The 16,518-nt window shown below is 51.5% G+C and overlaps 3 protein-coding genes across 3 annotated transcripts; all 3 read right to left on the bottom strand.

Moving 5' to 3' along the window:
* Positions 1 to 23: 23 nt before the first annotated feature.
* On the bottom strand, positions 24 to 4,299 carry BO97DRAFT_376164 (WW domain protein). Its single transcript, XM_025693010.1, has 3 exons — positions 1,572 to 4,299; positions 917 to 1,523; positions 24 to 862 (listed from the first exon to the last, which is right to left on the bottom strand). Exons 1-3 carry the CDS (start codon positions 3,980 to 3,982, stop codon positions 317 to 319), a joined length of 3,564 nt encoding a protein of 1,187 aa, XP_025547833.1. The 5' UTR covers positions 3,983 to 4,299; the 3' UTR covers positions 24 to 316.
* A 429-nt stretch (positions 4,300 to 4,728) lies between these two features.
* BO97DRAFT_437458 (uncharacterized protein) lies at positions 4,729 to 7,418 on the bottom strand (the record flags this gene model as incomplete). Its single annotated transcript, XM_025697848.1, has 8 exons — positions 4,729 to 5,145; positions 5,222 to 5,740; positions 5,797 to 5,979; positions 6,039 to 6,619; positions 6,707 to 6,827; positions 6,901 to 6,932; positions 7,074 to 7,081; positions 7,228 to 7,418. The coding sequence occupies 8 exons, from the start codon at positions 7,416 to 7,418 to the stop codon at positions 4,729 to 4,731; spliced, it is 2,052 nt and encodes a 683-aa protein (XP_025547832.1).
* A 2,633-nt stretch (positions 7,419 to 10,051) lies between these two features.
* Positions 10,052 to 16,393, bottom strand: BO97DRAFT_408204 (ECM29 family proteasome component). The gene is made up of 4 exons (XM_025695802.1): positions 11,359 to 16,393; positions 11,089 to 11,288; positions 10,859 to 10,941; positions 10,052 to 10,803 (listed from the first exon to the last, which is right to left on the bottom strand). The coding sequence occupies exons 1-4, from the start codon at positions 16,264 to 16,266 to the stop codon at positions 10,418 to 10,420; spliced, it is 5,577 nt and encodes a 1,858-aa protein (XP_025547831.1). The 5' UTR covers positions 16,267 to 16,393; the 3' UTR covers positions 10,052 to 10,417.
* Positions 16,394 to 16,518: the final 125 nt, after the last annotated feature.

Raw genomic sequence — 16,518 nt, 5'->3', positions numbered from 1 at the left:
CGGACTACAGAGTTTTTAGTTCTCCTTGACATAATTGATTATCAGCAATGCAGAAATTGAGTAGATATCTTGTCGCTAGTATCATAAGACGACTGGCTAATGGAAGGACGGATGACTCGATCATGCATGCTCCAAGTAGATTATACCAAATGCCTCGCGAACAGAGCTTTAGTAACAGTGCCGTTTATCAAGAGAATAGATGGAAGAGGATAAAGAAAGTGAAAGGAATATTAGAACAGAAGAGAGGGATGAAGGAAATCAGAAATGAAGGCGGGGCGAGAGAGAGAGTAAAATATAAGACTCATGTTTGTCCAGTTCATTGTCCAGGCTCTAGGCTAGGGACAATCACCGGTCCATATTTTACAACGGCCCCAAACGTTCCGTCTCCCTGGACCATGAAGTCGGCGGCAAGGTTAAGTTTTCCGCTTCCATGGCTTGCAACAGCCTGCCCATACATCGTGTTCACAGCGTCCGGGTCATAGGCAACGATGGCCACATAATTTCGACGGCCCATCAGCTTGCGATGCTCACGACTTTGTCCTGTGACATCGGACTGGAAAATCTCCATCATATCTTCCTTAGTGTCAGTTGGCTGTGATGGTGTCGAACGGTGACCGTTGGCTGGAATATAGAGGGGTTTGTTGTTGCTGTGAAGCATTTTCATTATATATGAGGGCGGGGGGCTGTTCACAACCGGCGACGATATTAATTGATACATTGTCTTATGGTTCGACGAATGGGCTGGATCATGTACTAGTCCAGCACCGCAGGCATTCATAGCGCCGGAGAGGAATGTCATGCGCAAAGACTTCTGGTGAGAGATGCCCTGGAGGGTGCGGATCAGATAGGTCCGCTCGAGGTCCTGCGCATCCCATCAGTGAATAAGCTCGAACAGTTTGAACGAGTTTTTACGTACCTTGGATTCATGCGTCCATTGGTCTCGAAGCTCATCCAGAAGGTCCAGTTCCCCGAACGGACTAAGGATGCCCCCCATGAGGCCGGATTTCCCTACAGCACGCTTGACAGAGTTGAAGCCGGAGCCTACCATATCCTTGGCTCCGACCACGCCAGCCACAGAGCTGGTGACTTTCCCAAGAACATTGTATGCCCCAGTCACGGCTCGCTTCCCTGTTGCAACGGTGTGCGCTATATGTTCTGCTGTTTCTAGCCGCGGATAGATGATAGGCACCGAAAGCATCCAGAGACAGTGCTGTACAGTAGGAGGAAGCATAGCCACTTTAGGAAAGATGCCTTGGTAGGTTGGTCCAGCTATAACCTGATGTGGGTTGCGCTCTGATCGGCAATCTAGCCCAACGACGACCACGGCCGGTCCCAGAAATTTAACAAAATGCCAGCCCGTGCCAGTGATTGTGAATAAATCGGTGTCAGTTCTAGAGCTGCGGAGCAAATCGAGTGTGGTGTGATGCTGGAAGAGCAAATACATCTCCGTTCCAACTCGGCCTATATTCTTGAACATATTCGAGAACTGCATGTGCTCCGGGTAAGAGCCATATCCGTCGAAGCTGGAGTCATCAGTAGCTGCTCCTTGTTCATGGTGAGAGTGGGCTTACATGTCATGATCGTCGATCTGGCAGACATATGGGATCTGGGCGAATGATTCGCGTAGATAGGGCTGATCGAAATGACTCGTGTAGTAATGGAAGTAAGCATGGGAAACGTCTTCTTCATGGGCTGTGGTCCACGGCGCACTTTTTCGGGTTTCTTTCCCGCTCATTGCAAGCCATTGCTTCAGACATGAAACCTCCTTCCACATCCGATCAGCGTAGATCTGGCCTCCAAGGCATAGCTGAACATGGAAGCCACCGATCTCGTTGTGTTTCTGCATAATGTCTTTCCACATGAACCCTATACCCCCAAGACGGGACCGTTCATTTGCATTCACATTCAATGAGAAATCGTTCCCGGACGTATTGATGAAGCGCCAGCCGGTATCGTATCGTCCAGCGATCAGGAACTCATACCGTGTGCAGCCCAGGTGAGACGTGATGGCGTATGTCCATTTAGCAGGCCCGGCTTCATCCATCTGTAGATCGATCTCGTACTTATAGAAGGTCCACCGCCGGTGCACAGCGATAGGTGTTGCTTTCAGTTGGCGCGGATTTGGTGAAAGGTCAATGCTCTGATGAATATGTATTGTAGGTGGTTGTGCCGCATCAGTGACCAGAAGAATGGAGCCCATCCAGATGCCCCGCTCCACATCCATATTAGTGTAGCGAAGATACGGGCCAAAGTATACGCCGTTGGTAGGTGCAACTTTGTATAAATCAATCCCACTACTTGGGGGCGGGCCGCTGAACCCTGCCACAATCGGGGATTGCAGGCTTTCATATCCTGGTGTCAGAGGGAGACCAGGAGATGTCAATGGTTTACCAAACGCCGAAAATACCGGCGAAGCCAAGGGATGACTGCTATACACGCTACCCACCGGCGACAAAGGGGTTTCATTGAGATTCAACGGCGTTGGTCCTTTGGGAAACTCCCATTGGGTGGATTGGGTCGGCAGATGAATGTAATAATATTGCCCCGAGTTGGAATCCAGGTGAGCGATCCATCCTTCGGGTAGTGGTGGCGGAGAAGCTGGTGGAAGCCCAGAGGACGAGGACGAGGCTAGAGTGTTGACCTGAGCCTGTTGGAGAATGGGGTGATGACCGTTCTGGGACGAAGACGTTTGCCTGTCATTCTCGGGCGGCGACGCCAGCGATTCCTGCCTTCGTAGATCGTTTGCAAATGCTGGATGAGCGGATTCCACTGGTGCGGGGACCGAAGCGGCACTACTCAAGGGACTTGTAGTCGTAAGGCGAGGGTCTGCAGCGAGTGGCTCTCCTGCTGATACCGGAGCGCGCTGCTTCTCGGCGGGATAGGCTTGGGAGCTTGCGGGTCCTGATACACTCGAATAGGCAGGTGGCGGGGATGAGCTGATGCGCATCCGCTCGAGGTCATGTTCCAGAGCATTTGGAGGAATTCTTGTGGGTTGCTGAGCTGATGCAGCCTGAAAAGGTGTCCCTGCTGTTGGTCTACTTGGTGGACGATTCTCGTCCGACACAACCCCCGCCCCTTGATAAACGGTAGGTGGTCCATGAGGTTGCGTGCCGGGCTGTTCAGTCGGGGTCCATGGCCGCGGAATCGGAGGTGCTGGCTGTCGGTTTCGGGGCTGCTGACCGACATATTGCTCTGCTCTTCTCTGCGCGGCGGCACTTTGCGCCTGTAAGCCGGCCAATGTCGAAGTCCCAGCTATCCCGGAAGCTGCATATCGAGCCTCGATGTCCGAGGCGGGATGTTGCCCCGGCTCGACCACCGGAGTCTCTGGTGGCGGGGGCGAGCCACGTTGAGCACGAGTAGTCGAATTCGAGGCCGTGGAGCTGATCCGGTTGATCGTGCTATTCGGCTGCAGATTAGTCTGCGAGACGGCAGGTCTCGAGGATGCTTGTGGAGGCGGATAGTACGGCTGATGTTGTTGTTCGGGAACAACATGCTGAGAGTGTGCGCCGTCAGTTGGTGCTGCAGGGCTTGGGAATCGTGGGTGAATCCTAGCAAATAATCCTTCCCTGTCTGGAGAATCGCCACTTGGAGATTCCGGGAGCGGCTTTGGGACGTTTCCTCGGCGCTCAGCTAGAGTAGCTTGCTTTGGTTCGCGACCATCCCGCGGCCGCAGGGCTGCGGGATACCCCGAAGGCCGTGACGAGATATGATTGGGAACAGTGGGGGAGTCGCATGAAACTGCTCCTTGGCTGATTGGACTGGAACCACTGGAACCCGAGGTTCGGATTTGTTGGGGTCTTTGTCGGTCGTCCGGGTAGGGCAGAACGATACCGTTTGACGAGGCCGGCGAAGGAGTCTCTCGTTTGCTAATGCGTAGTGGTTCAATGACCGGCGACTCAGGTTGCGAGGGCCGCGGTGTAGTGGTAGTCAGAAATAGCTCCTCCTGGGATCGGCTGCCCTGACGACTGGCGCCAGCACTCATATTGGGGGACGGAGATCGTCGTAGAATAACCTGGGCTGGGTAATTGATATTTTTATGAATTTCGCGAGTCGAGCGACAAGTCTGCGACCGCGGGAGTCGCCACGGGGGACCCGCGGCGGGGACAATGTGAAGGTGGAGGTGGAGGAGGAGGGGGTGGGAAACGGTTGGGGAAATTGAATGTGATGGTGAGGATTGGCCCTGGGAGGTAGGTTGGTGGGCGAGAACCGAAGCTTGAAAAGGAAGAACAAGAAGAAGAAAAATAAGAAGCGCGAGGGAAGAGGAAGAAGATAAAAAAAAGAAAGAGGGCGAGGACAAGGAGTTGATGAGGGGGAGGATAAGGCAACAGGCGTATGTACTGTATGTACCTTACGGCAGAATGCATTTGCAGGAATAAATGGACTGAGATAGCCGCCGAGGTGGTGCCCAGCGGTCGAATCATTGGCTCCAGTAGACTCGGCGCCGGTTATGGAGGGGCAACTGAGTAGCGAATCGATGCTACTACTATTAACTAGTAACTTGGAAGTCACTAAAAACCCCAGCAACCAAGATGATCAGCTAATAAGAAGATAGGGATCGCTCGGCATTAATTCAGCGTGTTCGTGGATATCATGAGCTACTGAAACGGCTATAGACACATTCAGAAAGAGAGAACGAGAGAGAGAGAGAGAGAGAGAGAGAGAGAGAGAGAGAGATATACATATGAATTGCTGTCGACCAACCCCAGAAAACAAAGAAGCTCGCCTAACTCACCCGTAACTGACTAGTTGGAGCCCGTGCTCGGATAATACTTCGACCCAGCTGAACTCTTGTGCGTGCTCACCGCGGCTGGAGTGTTGGATTTGGCGTTCATAAATGACTTGCAGGATATGGCACGCCGTCGCTGCGCTAGACCCTACGTCTGTCTCCTCGAGACCCGAAAGCAATTCTAAAGCCATCATTTTAAGACTGCTCGAGGCAGCAACTGCTCCCGACAAAAAGAGAGGGAAAATGATTAACTGCTTGTCACCCCGACGATCTCGGCTCAGAAGCGTTGAGGAGATCTGGAGAATGATTGTGGCGTGATGGTGAACGGTCTCCTCCGACACACCGCAGGACCCAAGCCGTTGTCCAGGGTAGACGCTTGTGAAGGAAAAGAGGATACATGTGTGAAACAGGATAGAAATCTGATAGTTCCGAGCCGTTAGTATCCTCGCCTCGGGAGTTGCGAACAAGAAGGCACGCTTAGAACAGTTGGCTCACCTGCTGAAGCAAATCATGCGACCGCCTTGGAAGGCTGGCCTGATTTTGGATTATGTATTGGATCTCATGATGATCCCAAAGTCTAGCCAGATCATCGCGGATATGCTCCAGTTCCTGCTGACGAGAATGCACTTGTGAGTCAAAGAAATGTGCCTTCGCTTTTCTTAGCTCAACAGATAGGAGCCCAAGACGAATAGCAAGTATGAAGGTATCATAGTATAGGCGTGAAAGTGTAGGTATACCATCGTATTCAGCATATAGCAGGCTGGGGCCGTTGTGCCCGAGAGGATGAAAGAGAGACTTGAGATCTAGGGGCAACTGATGGTCGAGTACAGCTCTTACGTACTCTCCCGTACCGGCACCGCTGAGGAGCGCGTATAGATCCACGTTGCAGGTCCACCAGATGACGAAAGGGAAGGGCTCTGCGCGGGGAAACGACTGCCGAAGCAAGGAGATATGAAGTAGTTGAGAGACATGATGAGACCAAAGACTCGGACTGGCAACATGTGAAGTCACGACCTAATAATTGGGAATCAGTATACACTGAGATGCAGGACCAGGATGCAGGTGCGGACCTCATATACGAGTAGCAAGAAATGTGAGAGGAAACTTCCGTCGGACACAAGATGCTCATGGCTTTGTATCCTATTGTGTAGAGTGGATATCGTTTGATGGTGGTAATGAGAAGGGTCGAAATTGTGGTGGTTCCCTTGACGGGCAAGACTCAGTGCAGATAGAGCCATCATTGCATGAAAAAGCTGCAAATCTGAACGTTAGACTATGCAGACCGTGGCGGTTATGATTGGTTAATACGTACTGGAGGAAAGCCGGCAGCCTCCTGTTCGAGAAGGTCGGCAGTCAAGCCATGGCCAATGGCCATGCCACCGCCGGCTACCAATTGCGCACAAACAACACGGCGGAAATGGTCCAAGAGGATGAGATCGTAATGGCCGGGATCGAGATTTTCTGGGACATGCTGCCAGCTATTTCCTGCGAAGTCGGAGACCGGTTCGGGTGCCGATGCAACAGAAAAGACTGAGCTCCCCGGGTCGGATTCTGGGGATTGCGAAGGACTTCTTCTGTGAGAGTATTGAGGTCTTCTTGTATCACGGAATCTGTGTATGATCACTACGTCTGGTCCGTAGGCCCACGTGTCGTTTTCAACGCGGTCACCTTCAGAGGCGACGGCCGAAACCAGGGAGACCATGGATAATTCTACCTCTCCCGCCCCATCCGTGTACTCCGGCAACTGAGAGAAGCTCTCTGGAACAGCAACAACATGATATGTTCCCGGGATAGATGACTGGGCTTTTCTCTCCCGCTCCTCATCTGAGGCGAGCATGACGAAGGGCGGAAGCATATCGCAGGTACGCGGGGCGGTCGGGGTGCTTGTCCGAGCTGCCCATGAGTTAGTTAACGTCGGACCTCGCGCTCGATCACACTACATCAATATACCCCACGAGTTGGGGCTGGGGAATGCCTTACAATTCCAAACCAGACTGCTGTTCATCTTGACATCTGGCATACGCTCCATGACGCGGCGGGTATCGTCACGGAAACACAAACGGGGTTGATAATCACAGACATGGCCGAGACGAGCACATTGCTAAATCACCAGATGTTAGTCTCGCCCAGGGCAATGCCAATGTGAAGACCAGAGGAGAGGAGAGGAGCTGTACATTGCACTGAGGATGGACTTCGTCGCACTTGACTATATCGCCACTCAGTAAGGATGGCCCTGGGACAAGAAGAATGCGAAGTAACTTGAGATGAACGGAATGGAGCAGCGCAATAGCTCCCTCTATGTTCGGGTGGGTCGGTGTGAGAGATGGGACCAGAAAGTGAGACTCACCCTTGCGGCTCTACTTCCGGATAAGCAAACAAGTTAGTAAGGGAGACGACCCTTGACGATATAAGGATAGGATGCGCTCACTCTACATGTCCTACAACCCGTTCATCGAATTAGAATGAGCCTGAACAGCAAAATCAGGCAAAGCAGGACTTACCAACAACCAGTTCGGGAACGGGGTGGAAAGCGAAGACGATGCTGCCTCGTAGATGGCTTTTTGGGCGCGGAAAGATCGGGCGCGGTGCTCGTGGTAGTGGTATCTTTGGGAGCGATGATGGGTAGCCGTAAAGGCCGCTTCCTTGCGGATTGACCGCGCCGGCTGGACATCACGAGGCTGACAACGGTCATTGAGCTGACTGACTCTGTGGAAGCAGCGAATCAGTCCAGCTCACCAGCCAGTAGAACGCTCAACCCTCGACCTACCGGGTTGCTTCAAGAGGCGCTCACTTGGCAGGAACGGTTGGTAGGTGCTTTCTCGGGATGGCAGGCTAGAAATAGATTGATTGACGGTCACGATAGGGGAAGAATGCATAGTCCAGTTAACTAAAGGGACATGTACTGGGGGATAAGGAATAAAAGTGCCGGGCTGCTGAGTCTCTGTGTATGCATCATGTGGAGGAAACCGAACGTAATAATATAGAACCGGAAAGCAAGAAACGAGGGTGGCAAAAGATGGGCGGGGAGTGAGAGTGGGTTTAAAGAGGGAAACAGAGCGAAGCGAAAGAGGCGAAAAAAAAAAGGAGAGACGAGTGTGCCAGACGATGGACGATAGATGACGGAGGAGGAGAGAAAGAAAGAGGGAGAGGAAGAAGAAGAACTCCGTATAAACAAACTACAAACTTACAGCGCCGATGCACACAATGCATGATGATACTAAGTGTTTTCCGAATCAGCCAGCCCTGTTGACGGTGGCGGTCCTGGAGCATAGAGACCAAGGCGAATCAACAAGGCCCAACACGACTTTGCGTTCTTCCCTCTTCAACCTAGTACAGCGACTACGGGCAGCCCCTCTCCATCCCTAATGTAGGAGTAACAAACGAGAGTGAAAATAGTTAGGACTTCGAATAGAGGACCAACCAAAGAAGAAAGGCCGGTCCCGAAATGGTCTAGTAGTCAGAATGCAGATGCCAACCATGTGGTCCCGGGGCGGAGACCCCCAAAAGAAGCAGCATGTTCCCTGCAGGCTTGACGCGGTGAAGAGGACCAAGAGGTTGAAGAGATGATGCAAGACCTCGGTGTTTCTGAACTTCTGATAGATCGATCCGCGGGTATCTATCCATGTGGAGCATGAGATGATCTACTGGCACAAGAGATTCTATTTTGTTCATCAGACCATGACTCCATGTCTATTTGTCACACAAGCACGTGGTTTTGAGGGAGGCGGAGGGAGAAGAATGGTGGGTATAAAGGGTAGAGGGTTCGAGCGAATGAAAGAGGGAGAGAGGCGGCAGCATAGAAAAAGTGAACTATTCTGAAGGAAAGGATCTATGGTCCTACCAAGCTTGCGGGATACTCATCATCCATGGTTCATCGGATTCATCTACGGTACTAAGTAGTTAGTCTAGCCCCCGGTGAGACTTGAGTTTCGGCCTTGCCGGTACCTGGTGGTAGTCTGGTGGGTGTTTGCCCACGCGAACTGGGAGGCTTGGCAATCAACACTGCCACTGATTGGCACTGCACTAACAGCTGCCAGCTGATCACGGGACTCATCATTCGGGTACATTGAAACTGTCGGATGTTGCCAGCCACAAACTAGACCCATTCCCATCGACTTAGCGAGTACTACTCCGTACTGTACTCCGTATTCTCAACCACACCAGCATCACACCTGTACTTTACTAGTTACTCGGAGCCGAAAACTAATTTCCCTCGCTCCGGGACTTCCTGGATCAACTTCCTGGGACCATAACCTTAAAACCTGTGCAAAGTCTTATCGTCAGCTGGAACATGGCTCTAAGTTTACAGCATGATCATTCCCACCTTTCCCTTTTTTTCCCCCCCTTTATCTTTGATATTTTTAAGACTGTCTCCTAGACGAGTGGCTAGTGCTGGCTAGCACTGGCCAGGCGGTCTATCGGAAGGTCAGACCCCGGGCCCGGGGACGGCCCTAACTTGACCTTCCTGTTTTAGGCTTGATGCTTGCTTGCATCTCCGAGTTTTGGACTCTATCCTTTAGGCCTCAATCGGATTTTGAGTCATCGAGGGTTAAGGTATCTGTCTGTCATTACCAATACCTTTGCAAATATCTCCATTCAAACAAAACTAGCCCTCCCAGAAACTTCGTCTTTATGTACAGTTAATGTACATACATCCTTCCAATCGTTCGTATATCCTCCTGACCGGTGAAAACGGTGAGAACCGAAGCCGGAGGAATGTTGTTCCTTTCTGCTTTTTGTTTCCGACGGCTTTCACTTCCGACCCTGTCATCCTATCATCCGAAGTCTCTGATCCAGTTTGATACGAGGTTTCGCACTTATACTCCGCTGAGTCTTTTGTTCCTTTTCTTGACACAACCCAACCCATCGGGATCTGTGATCCTAGCCCTGACAAGCCCAATAATCACGCTAAATTAGTCTGCCAGTCGCAACAGATCAACCGACTCTCCTTTCGTGCTCCCCTCCCTCCGAAGCGCAAATCGCTCCGCCCCCGCGAGAGACTCGCCTGGGCCAATCTAGATCTTCGGCATGGCCGCTGCCATCGGTTAAGCGTTAAGACTGATTCCCATCGATCCATTCCTATCGGATCCGAGCAAATCCATGGAGGCAAATTTGCCTTCGCCTTCTACGATCCAAACGAGTTAGATACCGGATAATGTAAGTATCGCATGGTCCTTCCAATGCTTCCTTGACCAGTCGACAGTGACGCTACTGAGGCGTATGGAAAGACTGCCTGGCTTTCGGATAACATCCCTCAGGGTGCTACAAATTATTGCAAGCCAGAGTCGATCTCATATCTTCGGCAAATAATTGGTCAAGGCTGTTTTCCCCTCCCGCCCTTAGGCTCCTCTTCCATTCTCTACCCCAGACTAAGTTATTTTCTGGCACTGCATCTTTCACATCTTGCTTTTTTGGGGGAGGTTTATTTCTCCCTGCCTTCCGCCACCCCCCCCCAAATGGGAAACGAACCACTTGTCGGGCGTAACACTTCCAGTACAGCGCCTGGGGGATGGCCTGGACCAAGCTCAGCCCGACTAGCCTAGTCTCATGATCAATGCATGTCTCTCTCTCTTCCTCCCCCGCCCCGCGCGCGTCTTCGCCCCTATCGGGCCATATCTGTTGTCATTTGATGCCCAGTCTGAGACACATCCCCCGCATAAATTGGAGCAGACACTACGAGCCGTATCCATCTCACAAGATTCGATCCAGTACTTGTCGCACCATTCCCGATCGTTCCTCTTTCCTCCACGTCCTGATAGTCTCCCATAGTGTCTCCTCAATCGGACAACTCATCTGCTCGCACAGCTTCACATATGAAGCAGATGCCTGTGCGCGGCCTAAACGTACCTTTTCCACCGAGGTATCGATATCACGAGATAGCATTTCGTTGGCTAGCGCCGCCAAGGCTTCTTGGACACCGCGTTGATCAACTTCGCCACCCTGCCCGCCGATCCATGTCCCTAACTGGTCGAAAACTGCGCAAAGCTCTCTATATAGTGTAGTCTGCACGTTTCTACCTCCGCGACTCATTGCTCGGCGCAAACCTGGCATAACACCCTCCAGGTGTTCCTGGACAGCTGGATCGTTGTTAGCGCCCAATCAACCTGGGAGGCCGGGTGCAAGCGAACTTACCACTGGCCGGCCGATGCGGTACCGGCCGGAGACAATGCAAGAGACATTCAGCACATGCAGCCAACGTGTCATCCAGTATTTGCCTAAAGCATTTGTCAGTCTTTATCCGCTCGCCTTGTGTGATTCGATTGAAGGCTAGTAACGAGGGTTGCATGCAAGAGCCACAAGGCAGCCTGATTAGTAGACAAAGTGCCCTGAAAGGTCTCCTTAGCTGAAGGGATCCAACTTACGTAGGTTTCGGGCCACTCTCCGAATCGACCTCCATTGGATCACCGTCCTCTTCTAACTGATCTAACACACGAGTGACAACACTGATAACGTCCGGCATCAAATCGAGGTCTTCGCGTGCTTGTGACACCTGGCCGAGAACAATGAGCGCATGCGGCCGGTAGATCACATTGTTTCGCCTGGCTTCTCGGATGGTAATTGCCTTATTCGAACGCGTTAGTATTTACCGTTCAAAAGCGCAAGACGACCACGTGTGTTCGGGAATGACTTACCTTCATAGAGTCTGCTAGCTGGGGCTTCGCTTCCCATAGTCTCTTCGCCTGCTTTGCGAACTTCGCAAAGGCTTTCAGCACCACCTCTTTGCCATCCCATGTCTTGCCAGCCAATGCCCTTTCCAAGACGGGCCATATGTATTCGCTCGTAGCAAGATCGATCTCAGCATCGAGGGAGGTGACAGCATTAGCAAGCCCTAGTGCGGCCGTATGCTTAATAGCCCAGCGCGCCGATTCTAGGTTCGTAGATACGAAATCGACAATCTCTTTGATGTATAGTGAGACTGCGCGGTTACCCCCAACATTATCCTGCCATGTTTTCTCGAATACCTCGCGGACATGCTCGTCCAAATCGTATCTGGAGACAAAGATAAATGGCAGTGCCGCTGATGCAAATGCTGCGAATCGGTCACTAGCTAACTTCGACGTTGAAAGTAAAATCTCGGCTGAGATGACCCGCTGGTTCGTGTCCTCGGCCGTAAGGTAGAGTTTTTTGGCGTGTTCAACCGTTTTCAAAAACTGCTCATCGGAGGCTAGGCGCATCAAGTAGCCGATTGAGGAGCAATACGACGCGCTAACAGTGTCATTGCGATCCACCACGTATTTGCCAAGCAGTTGAATGAATCGGTCCGCAAAGGGGCGCAGTAGTGTGGTTCGCATGCTCAGGAGGACCAAAACACGACTGCAGCCTACCTTGGATGGGAGTCCCACAGCCGAGCGTAACACTCCCTCTAGCCTCGAGGCAAACTCTTTCATGCCCTCTTCATCAAGCATATCGATGAGATATCGCTCGATGACCTCCATCATAGGAGACGTGCGGATGCTGGACAGACGCATCTTGTCGATATCTTGGCCCGTAAGTCCATACTTGTCGGCGTTGAGGTGGACGTAGTTCACGGCCTGGGGCTCCAGGGAACTCAAAGAGCTCAAGAACTGTTCTATCATATGGGGCACAAATGGACGCAGTGGCTTGCTGGGGCATTTCTTGATCATCTGGATGAGCGCTCCGATAGCAAACCCTTGGACTTCTCCAACCCCAGACTCCACACCCTTGTCACTCAGTAAGAATGGAATAACACTCTCCAGCATTGAACCTGCTTGCTTCGCATCGGACTTGCTTGTCTCCAGAGTGCGTATAATCGCATTAGTGATTGTCTGGCAAAGCTTCATCGCTGACACCCGGACTGTTTCCTTGATATCGTCCAGAAGCTTGAAAGCTTTGGTGAAGATCTCATTCATATACCCAGCATACATTTCTGGCTGGCGTCCCTGAATGAGGTCGGCGATAGCGGCACAACTCGCTTGACGAGCCCTCCATTCCCGGCCCGATAGCATGCTCTTCAGTAGATCAACCATAATCTCATCAAGGTGGGCATCGATCACTTCTGTCGGATTCTTGACCAGGGCCCGCCATATGGTGTTCATCGATCGCTGCACGTTCGGATTCGGGTCGAATCTGTACCGGAAAAGCTTCGGGTAGATCTTGGGGTTCCTTGAAAGGTAACCGTCCACGCTCGAATCAGAAAATATGCTGCTTATGCCCAGTTTGCTAAATGCTGCACGGCTGGTCCAGAGAGCATTATTCGAGGCCAGTGACATAAACCTATAAACAAGAGTGGGGTCCCCTGCTTCAGCTGCGAGGTTCATGATATCTTTGTAAGTATTCACAGACGATCCGCCCCCGGTCGGCAAGGCTCCTGGCTCGAATAATTCGGTGTCCCGGTTGACTCGACCTCCTCCGAGGTTGGAATGACCTTCAGTGAACGAATTGATCAAGTCGCGCACTAAGTCGTCCTTTAGTTCTTGGTCACCCTGCTCGTACACCAGACTCAGGCCTTGGGCTCCGGTTTCCTGGACGACCTCTTCACGGTCACTGAGAAGACTGCTAAAGCACCGTTGGAATTGCACTAGACGGGATTTCACTTCAAGCAAATGGCCGCAGTTTTTGACGAGGCTCAGGAGCCATATAGCAGCAGCCTTTTTCAGCGAGGGTTTTGATGCGCCGCAGTCAGATAAGACCTTGTCGCATACCTCGGCGAGGACTGACCCTGGAATCTCGGACACAGGAACTGCCTCGTCGACGTCGAATTCAAGTGCTAGGGACTTAGAACTCCATCCTACTGCAGCATTACTCAGCGCCTCGCCAACTGTGAAGTGAAGCTCTGGGTTGCGATTCTCATGAAGATCGTAGAGGGCCTGGGTAAGTTCAGCCGATCGTACATCAGCGGAATCAGCCCTCGAGAAGGTCATTGACAACAGTCCTATCGCCATAATGGCCACTTCGTTCTCTGCTTTGGCGTCCTGAATGAGGTGCTTTCTAATCATTGACCAATTGGACTCAGAAAGCCTGGAATATGAGAGCAGATCAGAAAGGCCAAGTCTTCCAATGGCAGCCTGAGCAGCCCGACAGATGAGAGAGTCACGGGCGTTCTCTATCATATCGCAGAGAATGTCGATGAACTGACGCACATAAGCTTCCGGCAATCTGGAAATCATCTTGCGGAAGGCGAGTCTGCTCAGCAGATAGGATAAAGCCATAACTGCCCCTCTGACCCTGAGTGCTACCTCCCCGATCGCAACCTTCCACGTCGATATAGAGTTCAGTAATTCCGTGGCTAAAGCGTCCATATCCATGTTAAGAAGAGCGGGATGGGAGGCTATGATGCCTATAGCTCGTGCAGAGACGTCTTGAGTTTCTTGATCATTGCTGCTCAACGGCGTCTTAAGTGCCAATGTCTGCGGTACCACTTTTTCGACTATGCCATTGGGGGCCAGAGAACATATACTGAGGAAGAGCCTCCCGCATTGCTGTCTACCTGTTTGACTTTCGCGAGACAGACCGGCTAGCGCACCTGAAAGGAACATAGCGATGGCATCTTCATCAGTAGACCGGAGGTAACCTCTCAACGCATCTCGTGCTTGTTCTTCAGAGCTAAGCATCACATCCAACTTGACATCCCAATCATGTTCTATTTCGAACTGAGTGCCAGAGGCAGTGATGGATTCCCAAAACAAGATGTTGCGGAGAAATTCGATAGCCGAAGGAAAGGCGTTCCGATAATTGCCTGATAGAATCTCCTCTGCAGAGGATCCAACTACACCTTGCGAAACAGTGGAGTTAAGTAGAAAGCGCACTGCATCGGTGAATCCCGGGAAGGAGTACCAGGATGACAGCTCCTTGGATGGCACGTTGTGATCATTGTTTGCATTCTGGAGTCGAAACCAGTAAGGATGTAAACCTTTCTTTCCCTCCTCTACTACTTCATGATGCCTTTCGGAGCCGTGTGCAACGGCCATGAGATCTATCCAACGGGCAACGACATCACTGTAGGGTAAAAACCGGTTCGCAAAACGTACTGCAGCATATTGAGGGTTGCGGACAACGGTCAATCCGGTCAAGGGGTCCTCTTGTCCAGGCTGATTATTCATTTGTTGAAGGAGAAAAGGTCTCAGTTGCGCTTGGAAGTCATGATCACAATCGTTCATCGAAGAGCTGAGAATACTTCCTAGTGCCTGTTCAATGCTGACAAAGATCTGTGCGCTCGAATCGTCAGAGCTGAGTGACATGAACAGCCACTTGATAAGTTGAAAACCAGATACAGCATCCTCTGCCTTTTGGCTTCGGAAGTCCGCTTTTGGGACCAGTATACCTATACACTCGTAGGCCATACCTCGCAGGCTAAGCTCCGTCTGTGGAGGCCTCTGTCCACTTGCTGCCGGACTTGGCCATCCCTGGGACTGAATGAAATCCATTAAGCCTGCTATGAGTTTCGGTGCCATGTGTTGCAAATCATCTGGCGAGCCCATCCTCACGACCCAAGTCATAAAATTGAAAAGCTGTGTTCGCAGCTTCGACGCTTGCAATCCCTGTACGGACCTTGCACTGTCTGATAGAAGGCTTTCTTCAATCACGCGCATCACGCGTTCTGCGTCCCTAGTAGCCCTAATTGATCTCCCTAGAAAGACCAGTAACCTAGTCTGCAGAGCAGGTCGCGCTGGCGGAGCCCCATCCGGTGTCCCTGTGCCCAGGTACAGGTCGTACAGCTGCCGTACGACATCTGGATCCTCAAGGCTTGGCACAAACCTCTTGAGAATCTCCTCCCCGACATCAGAAAGACGAGAATTGGCATCCGCAGATGCGACCACAGCGGGCAGAAATCGCTCTGCGTTATCAAACGCTCCACTAGCTAAAAAGCGGAGGGCATTGACCTTAGTCTCAGTGAGATTCAGCCCGCCATCCAAGGACGCATTCCAGGTGCCGGTGATAGGCGCATCCTTATTTAAAAAGGCATATTCTGCTGGTGATAATCCTGGACATGTGGCCCTGTCCTTGTCCGCGGGGGAAAGAATGAGCAATTTCCCAAACAAGGATGATAGGAACTTCGTATCCTGGTCAGAGAGACCCAGTTGAGACTTCAGTTTCAGATCCTCGTCGCTATCCTTTGGTGGTAAATTCATAAGAGGGAAAAGCCTCAGAACCAAGTTAAAGACAGTGGCAGCTTGATTGGAGGATGTGCCGATTTCGGAAATGCCTTGGAGCAAGGGCAGTAGGATTTCGACTCTTGCACTTGATCCTAGTCGATGAAGTCCCTGCTGAACATAGAGAAGATCAAAATGTCTGATAAGTTGGGATTTTTGTTCTTTGAATTGCTTCAATAATGCCGCCACGGGGAGCTTGATAGTGGGGTTTTGAACGCGGGTGTTGATATGCTGACAAACTGAAATGACTTTGTTGCGAACCGCAATGCTCTCTGAGCCCAATTTCAACAGCAATGGTGTCAGGTAAGTATTTAGGAGTGCCTCAAGCTTATCATCAGAGTCCGCAAGGGCGATCCTAAGCTCCACCTTGGAAATTAGGCTCAGTTCGCGAGCTTCAGAGCTCACTGGGCTATCGGTCGCTGAAGCCATAACACACAAGTAGAAGGATGAGGAGGATTCGGTGTATCAATGAACAGACAAGGATTTCAGCGACTGGTCAAGGGAATATTGCACAGAGACTAAGGAACCAGCGCCGGTATAAGTATTACTTGGGTGAGATTGCCGCCCAGGCAGAGAGCTAAACGTCACCAGTCAACCTGAGGCCACGATAACATCCCGATTCAATATTTATTAGTCATCATATGGCTGTGGGGCCCAGCTTGCAGGTAGTTGACTAACCCT

This window comes from Aspergillus homomorphus (assembly GCF_003184865.1).
Source record: "Aspergillus homomorphus CBS 101889 unplaced genomic scaffold BO97scaffold_45, whole genome shotgun sequence".
Taxonomy (NCBI): Eukaryota; Fungi; Ascomycota; class Eurotiomycetes; order Eurotiales; family Aspergillaceae; genus Aspergillus; species Aspergillus homomorphus.
The sequence above is the reverse complement of the archived record's forward strand: the minus strand, read 5'-3'. Positions and strand labels throughout refer to the sequence as shown.